Source organism: Cygnus atratus, chromosome 7 (genome assembly GCF_013377495.2).
Source record: "Cygnus atratus isolate AKBS03 ecotype Queensland, Australia chromosome 7, CAtr_DNAZoo_HiC_assembly, whole genome shotgun sequence".
Taxonomy (NCBI): Eukaryota; Metazoa; Chordata; class Aves; order Anseriformes; family Anatidae; genus Cygnus; species Cygnus atratus.
Genome location: NC_066368.1, coordinates 32,718,502 through 32,741,535, shown reverse-complemented (window position 1 = coordinate 32,741,535; position 23,034 = coordinate 32,718,502). Strand labels below are relative to the sequence as shown.

At 39.1% G+C, this 23,034-nt stretch overlaps 2 protein-coding genes across 2 annotated transcripts in view; one reads left to right on the top strand and one right to left on the bottom strand.

Moving 5' to 3' along the window:
• Positions 1 to 286: 286 nt before the first annotated feature.
• LOC118247032 (rap1 GTPase-GDP dissociation stimulator 1-like) lies at positions 287 to 19,871 on the bottom strand. Its single transcript, XM_035544698.1, has 10 exons — positions 19,751 to 19,871; positions 17,642 to 17,770; positions 16,346 to 16,471; positions 15,610 to 15,753; positions 11,401 to 11,535; positions 8,552 to 8,677; positions 4,795 to 4,934; positions 3,738 to 3,864; positions 2,530 to 2,658; positions 287 to 1,165 (listed from the first exon to the last, which is right to left on the bottom strand). Exons 1-10 carry the CDS (start codon positions 19,869 to 19,871, stop codon positions 1,032 to 1,034), a joined length of 1,311 nt encoding a protein of 436 aa, XP_035400591.1. The 3' UTR covers positions 287 to 1,031.
• SH2D4B (SH2 domain containing 4B) overlaps positions 9,942 to 23,034 on the top strand; it is a 119,604-nt gene continuing 106,511 nt past the window's right edge. The window contains exons 1-2 of the mRNA XM_050712099.1: positions 9,942 to 10,051; positions 11,266 to 11,372. The gene's annotated coding sequence lies outside the window, so the exon portion shown is untranslated. The remainder of the gene's footprint in view (positions 10,052 to 11,265; positions 11,373 to 23,034) is intronic.

The following is a 23,034-nucleotide window of genomic DNA, read 5'->3' as shown; positions in this document are numbered from 1 at the left end:
GCAAGGTGACTCTGTAACATACTTGCAACTACTTCAGAAAGTTCCTGTAAGGACAAGCTGTGGAGTAGATCCTGGTTTTACTATATTTTTAATCAGGTGACTTTTTAAACATGAACAATTCTTACAGAAATGTTCAGAGACTTTTTTTTACTATTATTTGTAGTTAAGCCTAGGTTCTCTTACTGGAGATGGCTTAATGAAATGCTGGCCACCTTCAAATCTTCACACGTGCCCACCTGTCACTTCTAACTAGTTTTAATTTGTATCTTGTCCAAGTACTGTCTGGACATTAACTGCAGTTTACTGCAAAAGTTGGTTCTACAGCAAATCATACCCAGTTACAATAGCCGCAACTCTGCATGCAGGATGAGACCTCAGATGCTTAGCAATAGCGCTTGTGATATTAGCAGGCATAAACTCCGTGATGAGCTTTAAAAGCAGAAATTAAAATGTGGAAGGGGAGGGGAAGGTGGTTTAAAGGTACGGTTTTATGGGGAGTTGTGAAATTTCCAGTTAACAGCTGGGTACGCAGATTGATTCACAGTGTGCAGGAGTTGAACTGGTCCAGTTAGCCCTTTGCATTATTTAATCAACAGCTCACATTTAATTGAAAGCTCTGTTGTTTTGGGTTGCATGATACAAGCTTTAGGTTTTTACAGTGATTTTAAAGTCCTATTGATTTCGAAAAATTAAAGTTGCAATTGATTCCCTGATTTGTCAAAACCAAGCAGCTTATATGTATTATAGATGATAATTACTTGTTGCCTCTCAGATAATGTTTTCTAAGACCACTTGTTTGACAGGATTTATTCCTACTGCAGTGTGTTAGTAGCTCAGTAAAGAGCAGCAGTGATACAAGTATCTGTAGGCCAGATTTTTGTATGCATAGTTTTAAAAGCAGGAGCTGTACCTGGGCTTTAATAGCATTGGTTGTGCAGCAGCATGACAAATGCAAGGTAGCGTTGGCCGAGCTGGCATTTTATTGCATTTGCCTCAGCAGCAGCACAGGTTGCTCTGGGTTGGGAGGGAGGCTAGTGGGGTGGCTCTCCTTTCAACACCTGTAACGTTGCAGCAGCTTCCTTGACCACATTTGCATTGCTGTGACTGCAGAGTTGTTCGAGGGTTTCTTTAATCTTGTCCTCTTCTATTTCTTGTCTCAGATCACCTGAATGGGAGATTAAATGCTGGCTTTTAGTGACATGCCGTGGCATAACAGCTCCTGACAGTTGTTGCAACATACAGATTTGGAGCATTTGCTGTGTAAAATGACCTGCTTTACAGTAGACTAGTTCAGTTGGAAGGGATTTTTGAAGATCATCTAGTCCAGCTGCCTAAACTCTTGAGGGCTAACTGAAAGTTAAAGCATATTATTTAGGGCCTATCCAAACTCCTCTTGAACACTGACAGACTTGGGGCATCAGCCATCTCTGTGGGCAGCCTGTTCCAGCATTTGGCCACCCTCACTGTACGAATTTTTCCCTAATATTGCTTAAAATGTGTTTCTCTCGATAGGTATTCTTTAACCCTTTGAAAATGCTGAACAGGTTAAGACTTTTTTCTTCTCCATTTGTCTTCCAAGAACTGATTGAACAAAAGAAAAGTACTTTGAAAATATAATATAGGCTGTGTGTGCTCCAGCTTTTTTGCCTGTATGCCTTGTTAGCCTTTCATGAAGTACACATCTGGCAAAAGTCTTACAGATCAGATTTGTTGTGTGAATACTGCACAGTTGCACTGAAGGATGTAAGTGCTTAGCCCTGTGAGATACCTGTGACTACAAGGGGAAAAAGTGGAGTGCATAGCAAAATCCAGCTTGCCTGCCAATAAAGGGCAGCTCCAGGATTTGAAAAGCAGCTCTCTTGTCTTTGCCTACGCACAGTCATTGCTTTTGGTAACCATGGTTTATGTATAAAGACACGGTGAGTTGTTGCGTGAGGCCACACCATGCTTACAGGAGCAGTCTGATCTTGCAGGAAGAATTTTAAATCTTCCCTAGCCACAGAGAGAGAGAAACTGAAATCAGACCCTTCAGACATTTTACTAAAAGTTGCTATGCATTTAATCCAGCACTGCTAAAGATGCTGTTTTATCTCAGCTCTGGTTTGCCCACAGCATAGGCAGAACAAAGGTGTGCTTGTCTGTGTAAGATAATGCAGACAGGTTATTTCTTTGAGCACAAAAATGCTATGGTATAGGCAAAGCCTGGGACTGCCAGACAGTTGTATGTGGTGAGTTTGGAAAAGATGCCTATATTTTAAGGCTCTGATTTTGCTTTTCAGGACTTGATTATGCCACTGACTGTCACTGGAAATAAAGAATTTTTTTAATTTACTTAGCTAATGGTTTAATCTACTTTTCCTGAAGAAAAAACACGAGTGGGATTTTCACTGATGAGTAAAGGATGAGCCTCTTTAATCTTTACTGTTCACTGGCTGCAGCATCACAAGTGGTACGTTTCAGTGACATAAAATGCATGTTTTCATCACAAACATCCATCCTTTCATCACAGACTACTTAAAATGAAGTTACCTGAATTAAGAAGACTGCACAAAAGACCCATTGAATTATATTTAACCTCAGGAGTTGTATTATCATCTTGTAGAAGTCTGTGTAAGCTTTGTACTAGCTGTGATTCCTTAAAAGATGCTTCAAGGGTATCTGAAAAATAAGTGAACAAATACCTGAGCTTTTATGTAAAAAGAGGGTGAAAAGAGGGTTACAAAGAGTGAACATGCTTTTCTCTTTTAAATAAAATTCCTGACTGGCTTCATTTAAAATGAGTTACTTATACAAGGATGACTTGAGCATCTTGTCTATACTGGGGGTTTTCTGTATGATTTCCTATAGAGAGTTTTTTTCAGTAGCCTCATTCTGTAGGATGGAACCCTCTATAACATACACACTACAAAATAAACCCATAATAGATTAAAGTCTTAATGATCGGAGCTAGGTCATTTAAATGAGTTGCACACATGAGTCTGAAAGGCTTAATTGTGGGCTAAGCATGAAAATGGGCTCTTCCCTGCCTTGCTTTCTTGTTGATGTAAAAAAATTCCAAACTTAAAGTTGACTTGCAGTTTCTTTTGTTGTGTGTAAATTTGTGGTGGCTGTTTTTATTGTAATAAATTGAGATTGACTGATCATATTTAAAAATCCATACAGGACAAACCTGAAAAGAAATTATACTCAATCTCTGAAAATCTAGCTCACTAGAAGTAGTTACAGCATTTATTCTTATCTGTTTCATTTGCATGTTCCATAAGGTCCTTTTTTCTATGCTTTTTTTTTTACTTCATTCAAGTGGCTGTCTTCTGAATGTTATTTCCTCTATTTACAGTCGTCACTGACCATTCAAGTCCATAGCTTGCCCCTGTCTAATTCTGTCTACATTTAAACATTTTCTCATCGTTTTCTCTAGCCCTCATCATTATTTCCATTTTGTGTTTCTGTAGGTTTCTAGGGTCATACAGCACCCAGCAGATTGTGCCTGTCCACACAACCTGATTATTTTACTTGGCCAAAAAACATTCAGGCAATTCCTGAATTCTGGGGGTCTTGTTTTCTGGATGGGTCACTTCCTTTATTTGGTGGTTAAGAGCTAAATCTAGACCATAATGCTTTTTCTTGCATATGAAATTAACAGCGTATTTCTTTTCTTGCATATGAAATTAACAGCATGAGTGTTTCTTAACTGTGCAAGATCTTCATATTAATAAACGCTTTTAGGTGAAAAATACCTAGATCAATAGCAGACGCTATTGCCAAGGCATTCAGAGCTTCATTCTGCAGGGCAGCATGTTCACTTGTAGTCATGGAAACCAGAAGCTTTACTCCTTGTGCCTCCTGCACTGCTTTGACCACTTCCTGTTAAAGCAAAGGTAAAATATCACAGATTGAAATCTGAGCTATGAATGAAGTAGAATGAAAAGGGAAATGAGATTGCACACTCTCTTCAGTCTCTGAATAGATGGAAATGATTTTCATGCTGCAATACAAGCTGATGGTATTTGCAATGACTGTATCCTGGGACTAGAGAACTCTTTTTGGCACTAGTCATGTGTGTCTGCTTAAGGCTGGTCTAATTTACTTGGAATATCGGTACTTACAATTATGTGTATAAGGTGTTTGTGCAGGTGTATATATGGTCTCTTAAGAATTTTAGTTTGAACTTTGATTTTTCATTTAAGTCTTCAAACCAGCAAAGGTTTGGTTTTACTCTGTCAAAGCCTTTGCAGATAGTATCTACTCCATCGAAACTTCAGAGTAAAGCACATTTGGGATGTCTGTGTATAATGGCATGATTTACAAAAAACAGAAGCCTGTTCTAATATAATATGCCAGCAGATCCAGATCACACTGGATTCATCCGTCAGTAGGTAAATAAGTGAGCTCTTTGCAACTCCTGAGAGATTGGCATGCAGGATAGGTCTGGGTTATCTTCTATCATTTTAATTTTATGATTGAAACTCATTTGTTTATGGAAATAGAAAAGCTTTACCTGCCTAGCATTTGTCAAGCCTTAAGTGGGGTAAAAGTCAACAAGTGACAGTAGGTAAGTCAACAAGTGACAGTAGGTTGCTTGTTTCAGTGTGATATCTAGTTAGAGAGCACTGCTTTCCTACTCCCCTCTCTTCGATCAGTACTGAGGCAGACTGGAGGCATTTTACCAAAAACTTTCCTGTTTTTAATTATATAGCTGTACATACAGTTTAATATTTAACCCCTAGCTATATGGACAAGCTTTAAAAATATAGGAGACCAGTAAGGTTGAAACATCAGACCAATTACTCGTACTTGGGATCTGTTGTGACGCAAGATTGATGCTAGCAGCCGATTTGCTTCTCCACGAACGCCGGCATGGTCCTTAACATCACACCACTGCACAAGTCTGTTGAGCAGCATGGGATCTTGGCCCAAGATTTCAGCCGCATCAGCTGAAGAGAAAAGCATCATCGGGAGACATTTAAAATCTTAGTCTTTGTCACTGAAATGTGAATGTAAAGGCAACAAAGGATACTGAGCTCCATCCTGTGGTCTGAGCTGTAACTAAAGCATTGGACTTGTGTGACCTTGGATATCTTTGCCTGGGGAATGCCAGTTGTTTCAGGACACCATTTGGAGGTAAAGAACAAATTAAGCTGTTCCTATAAAGCTAGCGTTTTCATAGGTCCCTGAAGCAGGGATTAAAATGAGGAGTTTCAGATCTTTGAAAGCATATGTTATGTTGCTATACTGGAATCTTCACATGAGGGCTGTCTCTTTCCCTTTGTTTCTTGTACTTGCTCTTTGAGCCCTGTATGAATGTAATCATGGGCTTTTTTGAGCCTGTTCTTGCCATTTCGGTGCTCTCAGTAATGGCCATAATTACTGTTGGTAGCATGTGGGAAACCAGTCCTTGGTACAGAATTGCAGCATGTCTGTAATTATATTCTCAAGTCAACAACGTGTTGAACTATATATTAAACACCATTAAAATTTTCCTCAAGTTCGAAGGAACGCGTTAATTTACTTTGCACTGTGCTTCAGGAACAGTATCTCAGGATTTGCCCGAAGTATTAATCTATATGGTTGACTCAGAGAAAACAAACAAAACCCCTCACTAAATAACTTTTTGTAAGTGAAACTCCAAAGTGATGCTGTAACTTAAGATTTGTGCCACTACAGGAAACTAATCCCCAAACTCTTCAAGTTCAGTAGCAAAAGAAACTACTTGCGTGGAAGATGCAGTCTTGGTATTGCTCTGGTCTAACGTGGGATTCTGTACAAGTCTTGCTGTACTTTAATAATGCACCTTTAAAGTGTTATGGCTCAAAAGTGACTAGGTGGCAGAAAATGATTTCCAGAGCAAAGGAAAATGTAGATTTGAAGGTGCTGAGAACTGTGAAATATACTTTTTAAATCAGATAAGCAGGGGGTGAGCTCAGAAAATCCTGTTCATTTGGAAGCAGATTCAGAAAGGTGAAAGTGTTGGGAGAAGTCTCCAGGGTTTTCAGAAGCTGAGAAACTTGTTTCTTGGAGCTTTCCGGAGGCAAACAAGGCTTGAGGAAGAGTTAAAGTTAATGCATCTAGAACAAAAGAAATAGGTTTGGCCAATAATGCTGTCACCCTGCTCTGGTTTCTTTACCTGTCCCTTTCTGTGTGTTTTTTTTTTTTTTTTAACCTGTACCTTTCTGTGTGTATTGTATTTGTTTTGGGATATTCTGGAAAGGGTTAAACAAGAGTGTGCAGGAGGTCAATGTCAACAAACCACGTGACTACTCAGGGTATTTTGCAGAAATTGTAAGTCAAACTATACTTTTTCTGTTTTCGGGAGATGGACAAAGAAGGATAGACACTTGGTTTCTGTCGAGTACCCAATGGAACAATTCCCAGGTCAAAATCCTGTAATGATGTGGGAGCTTCTAGCCTAATTGAATGTGTTTGTTCTGAGGTAAGTTGCATGTTGCACAATAACCTCCTCTGACAGAAAGGCTTTGTTTCTAGGTCAGATGTCACATGTTAGTCTGAGAAGATCATGGTAATCCAGTTTAGTCTAGAAAGCTGACAGAGGTAAGAGGGTGGCAAATGGAACCAGTTCAAGGGGTTTGCTCAAAAAGGGATCTTGACCCAGTTCTCCAGGGACTTCGTGATGTCTGCCAGCTCTTTGAGACAAAGACCAGTTAGCCTTCGTTAACTGGAACAGAAGGAACTCTTAGCTTATAAAATGCCAAACTTCAGTTGTGCATATGACTGAACTTTAATTTGAGCTGAAGGTCCTTTGGCCGTGTAGTGGGGTGCACAAATTCTGTTGCTGTTCTGAAGCAAAGAAGTGAAAAAACATTGCTAACACTTTAGTGTAATGAAGCTGACAGAGCTAAGTACAGTTTTCTATAGTTAGAAAGAAACCTTCTTTTTCTATTCTACTTCATAGGTCTCAGCATGCCCAGTGATTGTCAGAGTAATGAATTTACACTAGATAATGCAATTAACTAATATAAGTAGCTAATTTAGTGTGGACTTGTTAGTAGATGTGTATTCACAAGCATTTCAGGCTGAGTTAATTAGGGACAATGTTAGCTCATGGGTAAACAATAGAAAGCAATTAAAGGTGGGAGAAATGTGTGCTCGTAGGCATAAATGGGTAAACATTGAATAATCTTCTAAATCTTTTTCTACTCAGCACTTTGACACTTGTGTTGTTTCGGATTCAGAAGTTGTACCATTTTGTGCCAAATTTTGACTTCATATCAGGGCCAAAAAATAGCATTGAGTGTGGAAAAAAGAAAGGATTTGTTAATATAGACCTATGTTATTCTAATGTCTCAGTTTTAAAAGATAAATGTTCTCTCACAATCCAGAAATCCAGTTATCACTTCAGACAAATGACATTTTAATGACCTCCTTCAAAGCATGAGAGGAAGAAGAGGCTAAGTTTCTGTGTATCTTGCAATGTCTGTTTCTGACCATAGTGAAATATAAGTGGAAACAGCTTTTTACTGGACTGGAATTGGTACAAAACAATGAGTGCTAGATCTGAATTTGCTGCATGTTCATTTGAAAATTGATGCAAGTAGCTGCCAAATCAGAGTGTGGAGCATGCAGTGATGTAAATGAATGCAATGTGAAGTACAGAGGAGCATGCTTGTTTCTACTCTTTCATATTGTACTGAATTTGTGGTTGTAACTGTTCTGTGCCAGATGTCAGTTCCCATTGCAAAATGGCTACAACTTTTCTGATTCTGTTTTTGACTTCTTGTTCTTGCACATCAGGATGGTCTATAGTGATCAGTATGCTAGAGCAGCTGCTTTGGTGATTTGAGACAACTAGGGCACTTTTATCATAAAAACCCACAGCAACTTGTTTTCATATATCATTATATTCTGCTAAGGAGCTGAATAAATCAAAGAATTGGGACATGGTACTAGATCTTAATGTAATTCTGAGGTTTTGTGCCTAAATTGTGCGCTTTGCATATAATTACATTTTGAGAAGCGTTGAGTCTCATTGCCTTTGCATGCCTGTCTCTGCAAAACTAAATGATGTGACGTGTGAAGTAGATAATCCCATATTTCAATGCTTAAAGTAAATGCAACATTTGAGCCTTACTGGGATAAACCTGGGAACATGTATAGAGACTGTTAGTGATAGAAACTCATTTCTCCTACCTCTCCAAACCTCAGCTCCCTTTGATCCTTTATATTGCCCAATTCTTCTATTCATTTGCTTTCTTGCTATTTGGCATTATAAATCCTTATTTTGACTCCTTTCCATCATACTCAGGCTTTGCTGATATATATCCGGTGGAAAGCATCTTTCCTTAGGCTTTTGCCATTTCTCACTGACTACTGCAGATTCTTCTGTTTGATTTGCTTCTCATCTACTTCAGAGGCTGGCTAAGGGCGCGATGGGAGGCCTTGTAGCCTTGAGCAATGGCCTCAGTTGGAACTTGTCCAGAGTGAGTGGAATTAGGTTAGCGGGATACTTAGCCTGGCCTCTACATCTGTTGTCTCATGGGGGAAAGGAAGAAGAGGAATGTATAGCTGACATCAGGAAACATTAGCGATTCCCTACCTTGACCATCTGCTAGCATCCGTAGTGTTCCCAGAAGTTTAAACTGCACAGGAGGCATCTCTGACCTTAGAAGCGCCTGAATCCGTTCTGCCACACCTTCCTCCAGCATTTGAACCTTGTTAACAACTAGAAAACGGAACCAGTGGGGGAAAAAAAGGGACTTTAATGTGAAGCTCACTAACTGTACAATCATCTGAAGGTATAGATAGGATATAATTGTTGTTCTGAATTTTGTGTTCCATTATGCTCTTAGCAAAAGGGTTCAACTCATTGGAGTACTTGGATAGAATCAGGACAACCCAACCAGTTAGGTTTGTCTTTTGAACTAAAAGTTTTTTAGGCATTGCTGTTAGAATATTTTGGGTACTTCTGATATCAACCCTGTCTAGAATACAGTATATAACAGGATAAACACAGCATTGTTGTTTCCCTTAGCTTTTCTAGTTGTTACAGATCATTCACCTACTTACCCACCCATATGAGCAAGGTTTTCCTGTGCTTGCTCATCTTGAACTGGGTTGCAGAAATGACTCAACCTTATTTTTTGAGAATGACATTTTTTGTATTTGAGCTCACTGATCCTCTGTTGTTCACACCTTTGTTTCTGTGCCTTCCTCTCCTAAATCTTGCATCTTTGATACAGTCATTAGTGCAGTAATCCCTGGTAATAATCAGACAGTTGTCTGGAAGGGGTCCTAATGCTGCTTAACTGTGCTACCAAAAGCTGCTTCCTCCAGAGCAATTTTCCTCCACTCTTCTGCATGTCTTTTTGGAGGGGTGGATGACAGTGAAATTAGGAAGATGTCTGTTCTGACCTTCTGTTGGGCAAATTGAGAAGCAGGCACTTTTAAATAACATGTTCTTCATGTGCTTGTTTTTCAGTGGTAGATTGACTCTAGTCACTAAAGCATAATAATTTTATTTCTTTTACAGTTTTAGAATCACTATTTGAATTAACTCAAGACTTCCCCTGTGCACATTTGCAAATGTTGGCCTTTATTTAATTCATTTCTCTTTTGTGATTTGTTTGGATTTGCACTCAGGCACTTTTTTTTCCAGGTAGCAGGCTGCAAATTGTTAAAAGTGATGGAGGTTGTGTATTGATGAAAATGATGTATTCTTGTGAAGGAGTGTTTTATAGCTTCATTTTTTTTTTTTTTTGAGGTGAGGAAAAGCAGTTTAGGAATAGTATTTTGAAATCTAAGTTATGCATTGCCCAATTACAGCTAATTTAGATAATGCCTATTCTGTTTTGCTTGCTTTTTTATTAAATACTTCTAATTTACACTAATTTAATTGATCTTTTATGTTTACACAGACTTCATTAGTTGTGTCTGCAGGTTTTATTTTTTGTTTTTCTCCTAGTCTGACACCTTGTTGAAGTTCTGTGGAAGAAACATACAATTGGAAAGGTTGAAGAGGTTTTGTGATAGACATTGAGCAGAACAGATAACAAAAAAGAGGCTCCTTAGTGATCCATTGGTATTTTATAGTTCAGAGGTGAGCCTGTTAAATTACAGCTGCAGAGAACATTAAGTTCTACCAGTACTATATGTATCAGGCAGTGATATAGGAGCAAAGTTGTAGGTTACATCCATGTTCTTGAGTTTTAGATTTACGATCTTTGCAAGATGAGCTGTGTTCATTGTTCTGTTAAGAAACTGCAAAGGATAGGCTTAGCACTGTAAATACATGTGTAGATATATGCACATACAGCCAAGCTGCTTTTCATTATCTTTTAAAAGCTCTGTTAAGTTGTAAGTGATGTAAGGTAGCTTGCATGCATAGAAATCTCTGCATACACTACTAGCACCAAAAAGCAATTGCACCGGCCTCTATCTACTAATATGAACAGTGGTAGAAAACCTCTTTACAGAGAAATACAGAACTGGTGAGATGTTAATCATGTGGAATATGTTTATTAAAACACTGAATAGACAGATGTGGCTGACTCTTATGGTGCAGAGAGTGTGGCAATACTATAGGCAAAACTAAGTTACCTGAGAGTATATAAAAACAAGTTGAAATTGAATAAGTGGAGTTTTGAAGAGAGCTATCTGAGGGAAGAAGCAAGGACTTCAAACACCTGGTACAAGGTGTATCAGGATTTAAAAGGAAGCAGTGGAAGCAAAGTAGTAAGTTGTCATGTGGGGCTCTTGTTTATTCAAAGTAATGACTATATGTAGAACTGTTTACTAAAGTAGGCCTGCTGGCTAGCTTACATAGAAAATTCAGCAAACAGCTCCAAGTTTTTCTTTTCAGAAAAGTGTCATCATGCTCCTCTGAAGAGTGCTATACCACAGTGTAAGGACTGTGGTGCTGTTCTGTTAAGTCTCCAGTAAAACATTTTTGGTCTGAATTATGTTTTTGAGTGGAAGCAATAGCACAAAATTTTCTGATATGGATTTACTGAAGATCACTAGTAAAATGTTTAAAGTGTTGTACAGGCCAAATTTATAATGAATATTGGCTTTATAGAAGAACAAATTTATTAAAATAATAATTTAAAAAAATCTACCAAGTGTGATGAGAGTTCCACCCAAAACTATGTATTTTAAGCTATAAGCCTGGTTCTACATTTTTATCTTAAACTGCTGTATGCTGTTAATAGGAAATCATTTCAGCAGCTGGCAATGAGATTACAGCGTATTGTATTTAGACCCTTCACGTAGCTGAAAAGTCCTGATGGGTTATGCAAAAATATGTCTCCACAGGGGGAAAAAAAGTCAATTGCCCCTCAGAATACATGGCACTGGAATTGATGACTTGGACAGAGCTGCACGTATCTCCATTAAATGATCCATCTTTACAAAGAATCATGGTAAGTCATTGGTCTTTAAACTCTGTACCTGGGGTAGCAAGGTTTCGAAGTGCGCTGAGTGCAGCATGTTGCACAGAGACATCCCCACTCTCCACGTGTTTCTCCAAAAGGTCCAGAAGCTGATGTATGACTCCCACTTGTACCATTCGTATACAGTTGCCATCTAAAGAAGAGGAGAAACCAAGCAGCGGGGAGAGATGAGATGAGAAACTGATAGAATGTAGTCATGTGAATCAGGAGTTCAGGGAGACCTTGCCTTGTCTGTCTCAATGTTTTGATGAGATAGAGACTGTAGCTTTTGCATTTTTGCGTTTTTTTTTTTCCGTCTTCAATTCTCTAGAGATGGAAGTGGGCATCAGCTACTTGTGAACTGATTGTGAGATGCACCCTCTAGTAAGACTTAGTTTGAGAATGCTTTCTAGAGCCAGTCACTGTCAAATTAAAATCCATATCTTCTCCGTTCAATTTCTTCCTTCACTACTGCTTTACTTTCCACTATATATATATGTGCTACTATATATATATATATATTACTATACACACACACACACGTGATGAAATACTAGTGGCATTCTCCATTTCTCCACAGGATAGCTTTAATGCCCCATTTTGCTGTTCTACTGGTTTAAGAGACTATAGTGAGATCAGCTATCTTAGCCAGCAATGATGAGTCTGATTACTAGTTTTGTACTGCTATTACTCCTTGTATTCCGTACAAACATTAGATTTTTCTTACCTGTTCTGAGAAACGCACTTTCTGAAATAAGTCTATGTTGCAGTCATGAAATTTGGAAAATCTCTATTGACCTAGAGAGTTCTTATTCGTTCAAAGCTGGTGAAAGAGCTGATTTAGACTTTCCAGAGAATCACCATTTTGCACAGTACATGCTCCACAATACTTTGTAAGTGCATATATGTATGTCTGTATTGTCTCCCTTTGTTTTTGAGAACTCAGTCTGCAGCGATGAGAGGACTTTTGTTATCAGAAGTTCCTTAGCTCTCCTTGATAGGAAATGAGAAGGTGCCTTCCCCTGAAGAGCTGACGGAAACTGTTACCTTCCGCATCTTTTTGAAGGAAGTGTTTTGAGGATGCCATTTGGAAAATATTTTTCTGTATTTTATTATTCTGTGTAGTTAATCACACTGCAAGAGAAGCATCTTCTTGACACCAGTCAAGATTCTGTTATTACAGTGTGAATATTATTTGTTAGAAAATGGCAAAAATTGTGAATGCCGTATAGGAAGACCGCATCTTCACCTGGGGTAAAGAGCTACCTGTGAAACTATGCAGTCTTGGTTGGTACAAATCAAGAATCTGGCCAGAAGTAGCTTTAGTTCCTCATAGTGCTAGCTACATGTCTAAGATTTTTTGAATGTATACCACTTAAATGGCCATATGTAGTAGTTTTAACATCTGAGCTTGTTTGAATATTATTTCTGCCCCAAAGTAGTAAAAACTCCTCTGTGTTCTCTTTTGAACCAACACTACAGTTCTTTTATCATTTTTACTGCTGTTGCATTTGAGTTAGTGGCATATTTTTCCCCCTGTATTTCTGCATATGTTAAATAAGAAAGTCAAACGTGTATAGATTGAGTGGATATTTTCAAGAGAAAACTCATTCTGTGAAATAGTTCAAATTTTACTCATGCAAGAATCTTTTGATAAGTGTTTTATGTCTACGTTTTTTAAAGGTGATCTTTTTGCTTGTGATTATTCAAACATTCTTTTGCCTGGTCCTAATCTTTGGAGGTTAGAGTATATAAGAAAAGTTGCCTAGTCGTCTTTAGTCTTTAGGAATGATTCTCTGAGAATAGACTGTTTTGGCCTGAGGAAATTCCACAGGCAAAATACTTTGATCTTCATATAGACTAACCTTAAATGAACTTAATTTCCCTCCTCCCCCAACTTTCACACCAAAGAATGGCAGAGCATTTTTTTTATCCTCTTGTGAAGTGCAAATAAGCAGAACCCATTAGTGGCTGCCTTACTTCAGTTGTCACAGAGCTCCAAAATGGTTCTCTCCTATGGATTTTTGCCTTGGATGGCAGCAGAACCTTGAATTTAATGGCTCATGGTTAAACTCTGCTAGGAACAGCCACTTTCATAGCTGCAAAAGCTGTCACCTTTTCACTGCCTCAGAAGTCATTTGATGCTGAGATCAGATTTCCATAGGATTTCTTTTCTTAGATTAAAGGCACAAACTGGGGCCTGAAAAGGATTATTCATTTATTCCACATGAGATATCTAATAGGGTTGTGGGGGAGATGGAGGGAGGAGAGGGAGTGACAAAGCAAGCCATTCAGCTGGCTAAGCCAGAGATAGCAAGTCTAAAGGCACGGAGGGCATTTCTGTGGCCTTCGTGGGCAGCCATGCACAAAGGCTGCTTCAGAGCTAGGTAAGAGACAATGAAGAAAGGAAGGCTAGAAAGGATGTGGGGGGAGGTGGGGAGAAATGCATGTGATACTGTCACATTGTTTTTCTGAAGTAAGCTGTCTCTAACTATTCAGAGAGATCTCAGGGAATCCTTATTGATAATTAAGTTAACGGAGAAAGTTAGGAATTGTTCAAAAAAAAAAGCTCCTTTTTGTTAATTAAGCTTGAACCTAGTACAACAACTATCAATGAGAAAGGAATGGACAGAAAACAGAGTTTCTTCTGCTGACCAATTCAGCACAGCATGTCTCCCAGGAGTCTCTTTGTAAGAGTCTCTCTGCGTTTCTCTCTACATAGTATTAAGGCTCGTTGCTCTCTAAATAGGAAAGTGTGAAAGATAAAAATGGCTTATCTTGAGATTCCTTTTTTTCCCCTGATGCCTGAGTAATCCCCTCCCCACTTCCCAAAAGTGACTTAGAGTCTGAAACAACATTGTATATTTCTAAGAAACATTTGCCATTAAACAGTTCCAGAGTCTCACCTGTGATAATGTGATTTAGGCAAAACGAAGTATGAATGCTTGCACCCCTGATCAGCCCATTTTTTTACAATTGTTCCTCAAATTATTTCAATATCCTTAGTCTCTGTTACTTAAAGGTATGCAAGTTTCTAGTTTGCAGAAAAACAAGGTTATATTTTCAGAGGCATGAAGCAATAAAATCTAATAGTGTTGTTCTTCACTCACAAACTGGCTTTCTAGTTTTGATGGGTAGAGAAAAAGCAACCTTACCATTAATTTTGTAAAATTAGCAAAAGCCAATGTTCCTGACTCTGTCACTGCATACGTTTGGATATGAGGCAGTTAACAGCATTCTGGGAGATAATGCCATGTCCCTTAGCAAAATAAATAAATAAAAATTCTTCATGGGTTTATCTAAGGCATGATAAATAGAGAATGTTAAAAGTGCATCTCATGTCTGTTCATAGTTACCCCCAAAGTGAAATACTCTGTTTGTCTTTGTAGGGGACCAGAGAGGAAATATGAATCAATAATTACTCGAAGGTTGTTGCCATAGTTAATAATTTAAAATCTTTAAATTGATGATTACGTTGGGATTTGGTGGGTGCGGTACAGTGTAAGTGTCCAGTTCTTGAAATTTATTTTTAATCTGTATTGCCCAAAATGCAATATAAACAGGGCCACCTAAACTTAGGTGTCATTAGAAGTCTTCAGCCTTTTTGTAGTGTTGCTCAAATCAGCTTAAAGACTTAGAGGAAAATCTACGTCAGTAATGTGTGTAGCCTGGAATGATAATGTTTTTCCTGCCATGTAAATGCACAATTTACATTACAAGGAAATTCTTACATTTCACTTGTTAATCCAAATGCTTCAAGTATGTAAGTAGGCTTGGAGTAGCGAATGAGGAAAGAGGGGTGGCACAACACCATGTGAACTTTTTAATCTGATGATTAGCTTTAAATTTAAAGCAGATTCTGGGCTCAGCTTTGAAAGTAAAGTGTTAGAAGCTGGGTGTGTCTGGCACAACCATGGGCACGACTACAGTGGCCTTGAGGTTCTTGTACCTGCACTTGTTTTCTGCACAGAAGCAGTCACATTGTTACTAGATTGCTTGAGGTAGCACATGCATGATGCTTGAAGGGGAACATTGCAACATGAGCACCAAGTTCCTATAAACACTGAAAAAATACAATGTCTGAGAATTCCCTTAAGGATTATGAAACAGGTTGCAGATGTGTCCCTTTTAAGGAAATGGAAGCAACCAAGCAGATGACAACTCTTCTTCCAAGGGGACTTCTTGACTTTTTTTATGTATCTGGACTGTCAATATTTCTTTATTTTACCTCCAAGAAGCAGAGAGACAATGAGATCTGATGCAGCCTTCACAATGCACGTATCTTCAGCTTGTGAATTGCCGTGAAGCCTCAGTAGGATGTCAGACAGCACCTCTTGCACACCTGCTTCCACCAACTGAACTTTTAGAGCATCTGTAAAGAACACAAAAGCACACTAGAAGTTTCTTGGGTCATATTTGAAGAGTTTCAAGCCAGGAAGCTAAATCTTTGAATTTAGGTCAGTCTCTTTCCAGGTGTGATCATTTTTTTGTTTTATTGGACATTCTGGTGCTAGGATGAAACCATAGGCAGGATGAGCAAAGCCAGTTATGAGTTTTCATCAGGTATCTAGATATTCTAGATGGATTCTTGTCAGTGCTTGTTACACTGCTGCTTCGAGTAGATACCTTCTGTATTTGGTTGTCGATTTTTTTGATACAAAAAGAAAAGACTTCAGTCTTTTTTTTACTCTGGTATTCTGTTGCAAAGTCATATTCTACCATGGTTCATATTCTACCAAAATAGAGTGGAAGGCTACTCTCTCCTGCCTGGCTTTGCTGTCTCACCTATTAAGCTTCCAAGCCTTAATCAGGCTGGGATTTCATATGTTCTTGTGGTTTATTTCCATTGAAGGGATTACTAATTTCCGTTAGTAGGATCCCCCAGCAAATGCAGAACCTGGAGCTTAAGCTAAGCACCGGTATTCCTTTCTCCCCTCTTTCCCTCAAGCCAAAAGGAGCCTTACCGTTTTCTGCAAGTGCTTGTAGGACCTCAAAGATGATTTCTAACCTTTCATGGTTCTCTGCTCTTCTCAGTTGTTTCACCAGCTGTTCAGCAACCTTTGTCTTGCTTAGAGCTTCCTTAGCTGTATCTGTGTATATGATAAAGTCAGGATTTTGAATGGTTCTGTATTTGATAAAATGTTAAAAGCGTATCTTCATATAATCAGAAGTGACTAGATGTTACTTTGATTTTGAAAGCCTTTCCTGCTTTTTTTATAAATACATATATAAATATTTTATATTTATTTATCCCTTTGAACAGCACTGAGACAGCAAAACTCTATTCCATCCCTTTTATTACTCCCTGTCTTTACTACTTTCATTGTTTTAATGCTGTTTTTTTTTGTTTCATTCCTGTAGCTATGACTTTGTAATAGCTGTGAAATTAATCCTGGCTTAATTCCTTATAAATTACTCTTATAAATCCATCTACAGTATGATTATTTCATTTATCAAATTGGCATCTGCCACATGCCTGTTTGCTGTAGCAGTATATTTTCTGCCTTGATTAGATTAGATAGTTCTAATCTCACTGGGATCCTAACCATCTGCAAGATGATGATAACAAAGATCAAATATTTTAAAGCTTACTGTTCTTAGACATAGAACACATTTTAATATAGTATTAAGTATTGTAAGAGATTTATAAAGGGAAGGCCTGGCTAGAAGATGGTGTGACATACTCCTTTCCTTGCCTCTCCCCCTAAAGGTAGGAGGTAATTAAATTATAGCGTAGAGACAGACCATATACAAAGCGTGTTAACTTCTTTTGTTTGATCTTATTCCTCCATCACTACTTAAGGCGTATGTAAGGTTCCGCAAATATAGTTTAAATTGATGGAGATGTCTTTGCTTGAAAATTGTGTAAATGAAAATGGAAACTGATTCATTAAGGTTTATAAATTTAATTACTAAATAGAACTTTTAACAGTATTTTTATGTACTGTATCTGAATTAGTTGAAACTATATCAGTTTACAGTAGATGAAGTTATGCCATCTATACCTTTTTCTGGATCAAAAACAGTCTGTTGAAACTTAATTATTTCAATGATTATTAAATAATAATTGCTGATGCTCCAGGACAGAGTAGTAACTTTCCCAACATGGGTGCTGTGGCCAGTTCCTTGTTATGTACCAGTAAGGGGAAATAGCAAGCAAAAAACACCTACCACAGCTGTGGACATTCTGAATGTAAATGGAAAGGCAATGACAGTGTGAAGTTGACATTTTCCTGCAAGATACAAAAGCATTTACTTACCAAGGTCTGCAAGATTGCATAAGGCCAATAGGTCAACGTGGACAAGTGGTTCGCTCTCTGCATAATCAGTCAATATTCGGACTAGTGATGAGATTACTCCTACCTTCACCAGCTCTTCCTGAAGATCACCTGGTAATAGCATGCACAGAAGTTAAAGGTGATTAAATAGGGGCCAAGTAAATCAGTAAAGAAGGTCCAACTGAGATGCTTTGCAGCAAGGTAATCTAGTTTGTTTTTACACTGTTACATTTCATACAGCATTCATATCATGGGTTCAGGCTAATGTGTGTGCATGGAAAATGCAGATTCAGAACAGCTCTGCTAGACTTACTGGTTTTAATTTGACCTGAGTAATTAGGCCACTGTGAAAAATAAATAGATCAGGGCAATTGGATGAGCATCTTGACTAGTAGCACACCTTCTAGTGCGAATTCTGATGGACTGCATCACTTCATAACTATCTGAAAACTGAGTGAGAAATATACACTGGCTTATTTCTCTTGGGGAGCAGGAACCTGAGCTGTATTATCCCATGGCTTCTTTTTGCCTAAAGGGCAGGGATATGTAAGGGACTCGAACCTATGATAAGGCACAGTCTAGTGACGACTCAGCTTTTGGGGATCACCAGTATTCTGAACTGTATAGTAAATGTCCACATACATGTTCTTTGCATGTTGGTAATGATTATTTTTTGAAGAGAAAAAAAAACACCACCTTTGTGAAACAAGATGCTTTACAATACCCAGGCTGTTATAAGATACTACTGAGAAAGAGGGGCAGCTTTAAAGTTGATCTAGGAGTATCTTTTTTTTTTAATTGCTCTGAATGTAGGGAGCCTTGGAGTGCTTGAATTCAATGTATCTTTGGCATTTTTATAGGCTGAGCGAAGTCCTCAGACAATCATAAATCACTGTAGCTCAAGGGAAGTCAGTGAAGTACGATAAGTTGAAATGAATTTGTTCATAGTTCTAATATATAAGTACAGTTGTCTCTGCAGAATTACTGAGAAAACGGATAACTGTTTTCTTCTTTTTGTAGTTTGGTTTGCAGTGAATGAAGGCTTAATATCTACAATGATTTTGAGAATGCCAAGAACTGAGATACAAAGTTGGTCGGTGGTGGTCGCTTACTGGTACAATGACAGTGCTTTCAAAAGTGTCTTGCTGAGAGGTAGACTGCAACTCAGGTGGCAGCATGTATAGCAGTTACCAGGAAAAGCATCTGAGTGCTATTGTAGGATATGGAATTGTAATTCAATCAGGGAATCACTGATCTAATTTGCAGGGGGGCAGTAGAATCTATACCAGATACGGATTTTTTGCCTATCATGCTTGGGTTTCATAGCAACAATGCAGGGAGGCAAACCCATGGTTTTCTAGACAAATCTACATGGGTTCACACTAGAAAAATAAGAGAACGTTGAGGGATATTGATAGTAGATACTGGGTGAAAAGCTCCATATTAACTCCAGGATGCCATAAATACTTTGGTCAGTCTGGGAATTAAGGATTAAAAAAAATAATAATCTGTTGAGGCAATTAAGTGAAATGGGCATAATTTTTGAGACCAGCAGGCAAGCTGGTATACTGGCTTTATGGAAATCTTTGGAGCACAGAGATCTTCTATATGCAAAGAATGGTCTTTAATGAAGAACTAGATAATATCTGTCTTTTTTTAGTGTTTTTTCCTGACACACTTAAAAAAAAAAAAAAAAAAAAAAAAAAAAAACAAAGCTGTTGCTTTATAAACACTTGAGAGAAGTCAAAGCCCTTTGGGATTTGGCCCCAAGGTAGTTCTGCTAAGATGTTTAAGGTATATATGAAGCTTTGCTACTCTTTGGTTGAAGACCGGAAGTATTCAGCCTCTGGTCTGACAAAGATGTATCACCTTGAAATCAAAAATATAGGGGGAAACTCAGTTTAGGATGTGTTTGGGATGCGTTCAGACTGGCATCTGTGAGCTGTGTATACTGTATGACTAACAGGAGCTTGAAGTGCATAGTGTGCTCAGGTCTCATGGAATAAAATGTAACCTATAATTCATAATAATGCCTTCTAAAATAATGTCTTGCACCCAAAAAAAATTGAGTTCTTTTAAGTCGATACTTACGGTTATCATAACAGATACGGCCAATAGCCCGCCCAGCATGAAGCAGCATTTCTTGGTCTGTGCTTTCCAGCAAAGGTATCAAAGTCAGAACCAAATCTGCTTCAATACACGGCTTCTTCATTTCATCTGCATAGGTAAAGGAGAGGGACTGTTGTGTCTTTTGTCATGTTAAAATAAAATGATTGCAATTGCAAGACCAATAACTGGTAGCCATGAAACAAAACTAAGCAGTGGAAACACAGCTAAGGTGCTGTAATATGCCTTGTAGTAACGCTGTATATACTGAAGTGCAACATACCATTCCTGGCTATCTCTGAAAGCACCTGGGCTGCTTTCACTGCGCATCGTGGATTGCCTTTCAGGATTTTTGCCAAAGTTAGGAAGATCCCACTCTCTCTGAGTAGGCTGAAGGATCTCTGCTCTGTAATGATAGGAATGTTAACAACACCTGCAATAGGTTTGCAACTGTTTATTTACATGATACTTTGTTTCCTAGAGTTCTGAGTGGCTGTCTTTGGGATCCAAGTTGCTGACTTAACAGGGTACTTAAGTCTGTCTCAATGTAAATATATGTGAATGCTCATCTGCTTAAATTGCAGCGAGTGTCTATCCAGCTGATTATTCTGCTTCATTCTGAATTGAAGCACAGGTGGCAAAGCAAAGAGGAAAACATTTTCATCTCTGACTATAAAAAGATACTTGCGTAAGGCATGGGAAGTTGCGGATTAAGATGCTATTCCTGATGTATTGCCTAGCCATTAATTTTGTAGGTAGGCACAATATCTTTTATTAGACCAGCAATTAGAACAGTCCATTCTCTCAGACTTTTTACATTAAAAGCATGTCTAATTGTCCTTAAAGTAGTAAGTCACCATCTGCCAGGGCATTCAAATAAATGCAGGTTTATGTGATCTCAGGAGAACACGCAGAGACCTTAGGGAAAGACTTTCTCATAAGGAGATTAGGAACTACTTTTAAAATTCCTGTCTGGCTGGTGGATGTCTTAGCTCAGACCCTAGTCAATTAAAATAAAACTAAAAGTCTGTTTCCTTGTTTTGTGAGACTATTTACTGTAAGGCTGCACATTTTACTGTCATGAAATGACTGATTGACTTTCTTGGTATAAGAATTAGAATATCTCTGATACTGTAGGTAACAAAGGGAATAACCAACCAGAGGATCCCATCTAACCTGTTTCTCTTTCAAAGCAGACATCTTTATTTCCTAGGTCAAAGTGACATTCTTCTATTTAGAAATGGGCCAAGTTCTATTATTGTAGAAAACCTACAATAAACAGTAATTCATTGTATAAAACTCCAGTGCTAGCCATTTCTGTATGCCTCATTATTTTGCTTTGACTACTACTACCCATACAATGTGTCTGTGTTATGCAACCCAGACACACCGATGCAGTTTTGAGATGTAGATCATTCCATTAATTTGCTTTTGTCTGGCTATCCCCTGGAGACCATTGAATTTTCTATTCACCTATTGACTTTTCTGTGTTTAAAAGGTAAAGGGTGCTTGAGTATATGTTTTCTAGATACATAGTTTCTTCTTACGTGGTTACATAAACCAGTTCTATAATGTGGAAATGTCATTACAGCATCATTCCACAGCAATTTGGTAAAAGGTTAATAACAAGCTTTCTTAGAGCTAAGCCTTTATAAGAATTCAGACTAATATTTACAAAAGGGAGATTGAGTTCTGGCTTTGTATGTGAAAGATGACATAACTGTAACGCCCCGCTAGACCTTCTGTTCACAAACAGGGACGGACTGGTGGGAGATGTGGTGGTCGAGGGCTGTCTTGGGCAGAGTGACCACGAAATGGTTCAGTTCTCTATTCTTGGCGAAGTCAGGAAGGGGACCAGTAAAACCGCTGTCTTGGACTTCCAGAGGGCTGACTTTGAGCTGTTCAGGACACTGGTTGGCAGAGTCCCTTGGGAGGAGGTTCTGAAGGGCAGAGGAGTCCAGGAAGGCTGGGCACTCTTCAAGAAGGAAATCTTAATGGCTCAGGAGCGGTCTGTTCCCACGTGCCCAAAGACGAGCCGGCACGGAAGAAGACCGGCCTGGCTGAACAGAGAGTTGTGGTTCAAGCTTAGGAGAAAAAAGAGGGTTTATAATCTTTGGAAAAGAGGGCGGGCCACTCACGAGGACTATAAAGCTGTTGCGAGGCTGTTCAGGGACAAAATTAGAAGGGCCAAAGCTCATCTGGAGCTCAATCTGGCTACTGCCATTAAAGATAACAAAAAATATTTTTACAAATACATCAACACAAAAAGGAGGACTAAGGAGAATCTCCATCCTTTACTGGATGTGGGGTGAAACTTAGTTACAAAAGATGAGGAAAAGGCTGAGGTACTCAATGCCTTCTTTGCCTCAGTCTTTAGCGGCAAGACCAGTTGTTCTCTGGATACCCGGTACCCTGAGCTGGTGGAAGGGGATGGGGAACAGGATGTGGCCCTCACTATCCACGAGGAAATGTTTGGCAACCTGCTACAGCACTTGGATGTACGCAAGTCGATGGGGCCGGATGGGATGCACCCGAGGGTACTGAGAGAACTGGCGGAGGAGCTGGCCAAGCCGCTTTCCATCATTTATTGGCGGTCCTGGCTATCGGGGAGGTCCCAGTTGACTGGCGGCTAGCAAATGTGATGCCCATCTACAAGAAGGGCCAGAGGGTAGACCCGGGGAACTATAGGCCTGTTAGTTTGACCTCAGTGCCAGGGAAGCTCATGGAGCAGATTATCTTGAGTGTCATCACACAGCACTTGAAGGGCACTTGAAGGGCAACCAGGCGATCAGGCCCAGTCAGCATGGGTTTATGAAAGGTAGGTCCTGCTTGACGAACCTGATCTCCTTCTATGACCAAGTGACACGCTTGGTGGATGAGGGAAAGGCTGTGGATGTGATCTACCTTGACTTCAGTAAGGCTTTTGACACCGTTTCCCACAACATTCTCCTCAAGAAACTGGCTGCTCGTGGCTTGGACTGGCGTACGCTTTGTTGGGTTAAAAACTGGCTGGATGGCCGGGCCCAAAGAGTTGTGGTGAATGGTGTCAAATCCAGTTGGAGGCCGGTTACTAGTGGAGTCCCCCAGGGCTCAGTGCTGGGGCCAGTCCTCCTTAATATCTTTATCGATGACCTGGATGAGGGGATCGAGTGCACCCTCAGTAAGTTTGCAGATGACACCAAGTTTGTCGATCTGCTTGAGGGAAGGAAGGCTCTGCAGGAGGATCTGGATAGGCTGGACTGATGGGCTGAGGCCAACTGTATGAAGTT

Excerpts from the sequence above, each read along its gene's own strand:
- LOC118247032 (XM_035544698.1), bottom strand. The coding sequence starts at position 19,871 with ATGAAGAAGCCGTGTATTGAAGCAGATTTGGTTCTGACTTTGATACCT. Across the intron at positions 8,678-11,400 it reads TCGAAACCTTGCTACCCCAG|TTGTTAACAAGGTTCAAATG; the intron begins GTACAGAGTTTA and ends TCCGTTTTCTAG. Across the intron at positions 4,935-8,551 it reads GATGCTAGCAGATGGTCAAG|CTGATGCGGCTGAAATCTTG; the intron begins GTAGGGAATCGC and ends TTTTCTCTTCAG.